Genomic DNA, 6,569 nt, shown 5'->3' with positions numbered 1-6,569 from the left:
GGAAACAAACCGGGGTAGTCAGCCGTAATGGCGACTAGGGCATTGTCCATGCTAAATTGGTGGAACACCCCGTCGATCAGCTCCACCTTTATGTCCGGATCCTCTTCGGAGGTCGGATCAAGGGATCGTTCCGGATCCTCGGGCTGTGGAGTTAGGCTTCGTATGCCTTCCACATCCCGGCGCAGCTCCTGCGTCGAAATCACAGAGTAAGATACTTGACTTTGAAAGTATGGATCGGGTGGATGAATATCCGCTTACCCAGCTCCGAGGGTTATTCATAGAGAATCCATTCAGCGGATTCGTGCGGAGGAAGTCCTCCTCCTCTCCCTTGTACAAGCCGGACAGGATCTTTGCCAGATCGGCTGCCGAGCCTGGCCCTTTGCGGCCATGACGGGTGGCGTCATCTTCCCCGTTGAAATCCCACATAGGGTGGCCCCTATATTGGAGTGGCTGCACCCCTCGCATAATGCACGTGGCCATGACTCCAATCATGGTCAATCCGGAGTGGGCCAGTAATCTAATCCGGCCCATCAGATAATGGACGCTCCTATCATCTTCCCGTTGAGGGCTCCGCGGGCGCCAACTCACGCGTTTCTTCAAGGGAGCATTGCTGAACTCCGGGAGGCCGATCCGAACTGGATCCGGCAGAGGGGCGTCCTCCATGTAGAACCATTCCAAAGGCCAGTCTTCGGACGCCTTCTTCGGGGTGCCGGATAGATATCCGGTCCCGGTGATGCGCCATATTTCGGCTCCGCCCACTTGATATATCGACCCCTCATGAGAATGGGGTACGATGCAAAACAATCTCTTCCATAGCGTAAAATGGGGCTCGATGCCCAAGAACAGCTCGCAAAGAGCTACGAAGCCCGCGATGTGCAAAATGGAGGCAGGCGTGAGGTGGTGAAGCTGGAGTCCGTAGAACTCTAGGAGCCCCCGGAGAAACGGATGTATGGGAAATCTGAGTCCCCTTATTAGGTAGGGGACAAAGCATATCTGCTCCCCTTTGGAGGGGTTGGGGACGCTCTCCGCCTGCTTCCCACCCTTGTAGGTGGCTAGTCCGACTCGAACCGGAACCATGAAAGCTGGGGGAAGATATCCCTCGGTTTGGAGCGCCACTAGCTTGCTGTGTGGAACTGAGCATCTCCCCCAATCTCCTGGCTTAGGGCTGGGAGCGCGAGAGGAGGAGCCGCGTCGACTATCCATGATGGAATGGATTTTTGTCAGAGGCGCTTCGATGAGAACTTGCGGATGGAGGATGGGATAAGCTGGATCTAGATCCTCGCCTCTCTTATAGGCGGCTCGTTCGCACGGTTAGGGGGTAAAATGTAAAAATACCCCAGCCTTTCGCATTCGTACGACACGTGGGAGAGGGCCATTATTGGACGCGGAAGCCAAGGAGCGCAGCATTTATGAAGCAACCAGGACACTATCCGGCAAACACATGGAGCATGGAGAAGAACCCGCCTTGCAAACGCCGAAGACAACATACGCGCCGGATTCGTCGTTATTGAAGCCTGGTTCGGGGGCTACTGAGGGAGTCCCGGACTAGGGGGTGCCCGGATAGCCGAACTATCATCATCGGCCGGACTCCAAGACTATGAAGATACAAGATTGAAGACTTCGTCCCGTGTCCGGATGGGACTTTCCTTGGCGTGGAAGGCAAGCTTGGCGATACGGATATGTAGATCTCCTACCTTTGTAACCGACTCTGTGTAACCCTAGCCCTTTCCGGTGTCTGTATAAACCGGATGGCCCTAGTCCATAGGAAGAACAACAATCATACCATAGGCTAGCTTCTAGGGTTTAGCCTCCTTGATCTCGTGGTGGATCACAGAGCTACAAAGAGGAAAAGACATCCGCTGAGCAGTCGCAAGCGTCATCGTCATCACCGGCTACCTCCGAACGGGCGACTCCGACTTCACCGAAGACCTTCATCGTCGAAGCCAACCCGCAAACAGCTGCACAGAAACCATGACGGCACATGCCAACAGAAGGCCACATGCGCGAACAACCAACAGCTCCGACTCTGATGACGATCATCACAAGGAAAATATGCAGGATTTGCGCCGACCGTGCCGCATAGAGCACCTCGGACACGCCGGGAAGATCCGACTACCGAAGCCCGAGCCGCGACCAGAGTTCCTCTCGACGCCATGCATCATCGTTGCCAAACAGAAATCAGCGCCCCCGAAAAGGCCGCCTCAGCAAACTACGCGGCGAAGATGCTGCAAACCACGCGACAAAGATGCCGCAACCCACACGGCGAAGATGCCATCCACCGGTCTTTATGTTCTGCCACACAATCCTGCCCGACAATGTCCATGTGGGACGGGCCATATAAGAAAAAAAAACACTCATAGCGTCTCTGTCGAGGCACTCATAATTGATATTGAATCACTAAGCCCCGTTGCAATAGACAATTAGCTAGTATAAACTAATTGAAGGCACTGTCATCTCTAGCTAGATCGAGGCTCCACAACGGAACGGAATCAACGGTCGTGGAATCGATCGATGCAGACGTAACATGCACGCTGATTAATTAGTCGTTTCCCTCGATCGAGCAGTACAACTTTCACGAGGGGAGGCATCCTTCACACATCCACATGGAGTACACGCAGACCCGGACGACGTGTTAGATAACTTATAGATTAGCTTATTGACCGAAGATCAATCAAACACAAACCCTTGGGCTTACAAATACTACAGGTCGACTCCCGTTTGTTATACAGACAGAGTCATAATTCATCGAGGAAGCTATTTTCCTTGCCTAGCTAGCCAGGCGCACGAGCTGGCGGCCGGTCATGAAGGGCGCCATCGTTCTCCTCGGTCTTGTTGTGGTGGGGGCGCTTGTTGGTGCGGTCGCCGCCAGCGCTGGGGTGGTGCGGCGGCCGGTGGTGCCGGCGATGTTCGTGCTTGGGGACTCAACGCTGGACGTGGGCAACAACAACCACCTGCCGGGGAAGGACGTGCCCAGGGCCAACCAGCCTTTCTACGGCGTCGACTTCCCCGGCCGCGCCATTGCCACCGGACGTTTCAGCAACGGCTACAACATCGCCGACTTCATCGGTAAGCAGCGGCCGGCTACAACATCACTGACTCCATAATCCATAAACACATGTGTTCATATATACTGATTGATGGATGCAGCAAAGTACCTGGGGTTCGAGAAGAGCCCTCTGGCCTATCTGGTACTTAAATCACGCAACTATCTCATCCCTAGCGCTCTCACGAGAGGTGTGAGCTACGCTTCAGCTGGAGCTGGGATCCTCGACTCCACTGTAAGTCACATCTAACTACTACTGCCTGCGTTTATCAGTCGTCCTTGTATTTTGTGTCAAACTTTAATCTTTATATACTTATCAAAAATTAAGTTATAATACAATAATGATGGTATAATTGAAAACCTCTTTCGAACATGATTCCAATAATATAACTTGTATGACATACTATTAGTATATTTTGTTAGTCAAATCAACAGTCAAAACTGGACACAAATACTAAGGTTGCTTAATTGCGTCAACGCAATTGGTACATATATCTAGTTCCGATGTTTTCGTAGGGTTGTAGTTGTACATTGTTCTTTTTCCTCAAAACAAAACATATAACGTGCACTCCTCGTGACCAAATTTAGTTACATTTTGGTTAGATATATCGCCGGCGAACAAAGCCTTTTCAAAAGGTTTTAAACTTGGACGACCTCCATACTTTTTTTTTCATACGTGCTAGAGAAATCTTTGGCACCAAAGCCCGATGGAGGGAGCAACGTGGGAAACATCACCCACCGAGATAATTAATTTTTTTTATGGTCACCAAAGATAGCACCACACAGATCTCAACAAACTAATAAATTAATCTACTACTTGGATCAAATTTCACGTGTATGTTAGTAGATAGCCGCATCGACACGATCGCCAGATCACATCTCGATCTACCAAAGCCACACACATAGACATAAAATGAAAAGCAGGGCACTAATATTTTTTTAACACGAGATTTATCAGCCCCTCATCTACCTGGCTATATTCTCTAGGCATGACTACTTGTCCACTAGCTCTTCACTTGCATTGTGGGGATTTTGGATGACAACATGCTTCCTAGAGCAAAGTCGACCATACCCTCATCCCACATGGGTGACCTTTATCTAGTCGCGAGTCGACAATCGAAGTTACATGACCTTCATTTCTATGGTTGTCAATCGGTTATATGTGCTTGACTTCAGCAATGTCGACTCCACTCGTATGTTGTTTAGCAAACTGGCATCACCGCTTTTGACTTAATTCTCTTAGAATGTTGATTACAATTATGAAGAGTTTCAATGGATTGACATAAGAAGATTGTAGGTCGTCTAGCATTGCCACTAGTCTCAAACATCCCCCAACGCTATCCGCTACCATAACAATATAAGTCGAACCGCAACCACAGAATAAACTAATCGGCTCCATTCTAACATTGCATAATTAGCCACAATTGCTTATAATTTCTGAGAACCAACTTTGTGACTTATTGCAGAGTGCCGAGATCAGCATCCCATTGTCGAAGCAGGTACGCTACTTTGCGGCGACCAAGGCTGAGATGGAAGCCGCAGTTGGCAGAGGCAACGTGTCCAGGCTCCTCGCTCACTCCTTCTTCCTCCTCGGCGTTGGCAGCAACGACCTGTTCCAGTCCACGGCGACCACCCAGGGCGATGTCATTGCGCTCTACACTGCTCTCATCTCCAACTACACGGCAGCGATCACTGTAAGCAAACCGATAAACCATCCAATCCATTATTATTTTTCATTAATTAAGTGTTTTTTTATTTTCGAGCAGAAGGGAAATGACTATTCTTGTACATATGTTTTATTTTAATTAGCTGGTCATACATATCACAATGCATAGGATTTGTATGGGATGGGGGCGAGGAAGTTCGGGTTCATCAGTGTCAGCCCGCTGGGCTGCGTGCCAGCGGTGCGCGTGCTCAATGCGACGGGGGCATGTAACGATGCCATGAACCAGATCGCCATGGGATTCACCGCCACGCTTAAGTCTGCACTCGCCGGCCTCGCCCCGAAGCTCCCAGGCCTCGTCTACTCCCTCGGCGACTCCTTCGCTGCCTTGGAGACAACCTTCTCCAACCCGCAAGCAGCTGGTACGTCCCTGTACAGAAATCGATAGAAAAAGTTATGGCACTATAATTTCCCTAAGAAAATCTTGAAAATGTGCTATTTTTTTTCTTTTGAAAAAGAGAATTACCCCTGACCTCTGCATCAAGCTATGCACACATCCATTTTTTGAAAAGGCACTAGTGATTTTGTAGTTGTACAAAAAATGCTTGAGATCGAAACACAGGATGATGCATGCTCATGTATCTCTCTGTGAATCAAAGGGTACGAGAACGCAGACAGCGCGTGCTGCGGGAGCGGGAGGCTGGGCGCGGAGGGCGGCTACTGCACGCGGAACTCCAAGCTGTGCACCGACCACGACGCCTATGTGTACTGGGACTGGATCCACTCCACGCAGCGGGCTGCCGAGCTGGGTGCCCAGGCGCTCTTCAATGAGGGCCCGGCCCAGGTCACCGCACCCATCAGCTTCGGGCAATTGGCCCACGAGAGATAACGGCACACTCTCTTGACACGTTGTAGCTGTAACATTTTTGTGTTGGAATAGTGTAGCTGTAATCTTGTTGTTCTGAATCGCATTAAGCTTCGAAGCTCCTCGAAGAAAAGCAATAAGCTGGGATGAATCTTCTCATTACACGTTGCTTCATTGTATTTGGATTTAGTTTGTAACCAATGCTTGGTTCATTTTGATGTGTACACTGACGCTCGTTGGTTAGTACTGACAAGTATCTAAGTCTTTCAGATGTACTAGCTAAAGCATGGTTTAAGCCATGTGCAGGTGCAATGCTTCCTTGGGAATACGTGAGCTTGCGTCCACATACAAGAGAAGAGAGGTTTCTATTACTGTCTAATCCTCCAAGAAATGCTAGTGGACAAACATATACAAGAAATAAAAATGGTGCGCTGAAGAAGCGTCACTACATTTTTGTTAAAGTGCGCTGAACGGTCTTGTCCTTGTGTCATTCGAGAAGTGCAGCCACATTGGAGCATTCTACTCGTGTCAATCTACGATGTGGCACATAGGTTACAATCTACTGCTAAAATAGGAAAATAAAAATATATTTCGTGTACTCAGTGTCGCTCTCTCGTGTAATGGAAAAGTAAACAATTGATATAATGTTTTCCTTATTTTTCGGCCCAAAGAGCTAGATCCCACTCTATTTTTTGGTCCACCAAGCTAGATCCCACTCTATTTTTGGGTCCACCGAGCTAGATCCCAATCTACTGCTATGAATTGGAAGAGTCAAAAATACTTTACAAATTTAAGGCACAAAGCCAAGGATAGAGAAGTGCATTTTCATGATTATATGGAAATTTAGTAGAGGTAAATTACAAAGTGTATCTAAAAACATCAGCGCATGACATTAGTGTTGGTGTGGAGCATAACTAATGGACCGAAATGTCAGGGAAGATAAACCAGCCCTACAGCTTCAACAATAAATGTCCGAGAAAACTTCAGCAAGGAGTTTA

The 6,569-nt window shown here is 48.8% G+C and overlaps 1 protein-coding gene across 1 annotated transcript; it reads left to right on the top strand.

Annotated features, from left to right (window-relative positions):
* Nucleotides 1–2,658: 2,658 nt before the first annotated feature.
* Nucleotides 2,659–5,840, top strand: LOC123162408 (GDSL esterase/lipase At5g37690). Its single transcript, XM_044580189.1, has 5 exons — nt 2,659–3,066; nt 3,148–3,278; nt 4,510–4,737; nt 4,879–5,128; nt 5,366–5,840. The coding sequence occupies exons 1-5, from the start codon at nt 2,802–2,804 to the stop codon at nt 5,593–5,595; spliced, it is 1,104 nt and encodes a 367-aa protein (XP_044436124.1). The 5' UTR covers nt 2,659–2,801; the 3' UTR covers nt 5,596–5,840.
* Nucleotides 5,841–6,569: the final 729 nt, after the last annotated feature.

Source organism: Triticum aestivum, chromosome 7B (assembly GCF_018294505.1).
Source record: "Triticum aestivum cultivar Chinese Spring chromosome 7B, IWGSC CS RefSeq v2.1, whole genome shotgun sequence".
NCBI classification, from domain to species: Eukaryota; Viridiplantae; Streptophyta; class Magnoliopsida; order Poales; family Poaceae; genus Triticum; species Triticum aestivum.
Note: the sequence above shows the minus strand (reverse complement) of the source record. Positions and strands in the feature narration are given on the sequence as shown.

Excerpts from the sequence above, each read along its gene's own strand:
- LOC123162408 (XM_044580189.1), top strand. The coding sequence starts at position 2,802 with ATGAAGGGCGCCATCGTTCTCCTCGGTCTTGTTGTGGTGGGGGCGCTT. Across the intron at positions 4,738-4,878 it reads ACTACACGGCAGCGATCACT|GATTTGTATGGGATGGGGGC; the intron begins GTAAGCAAACCG and ends CACAATGCATAG. Across the intron at positions 5,129-5,365 it reads CTCCAACCCGCAAGCAGCTG|GGTACGAGAACGCAGACAGC; the intron begins GTACGTCCCTGT and ends TGTGAATCAAAG.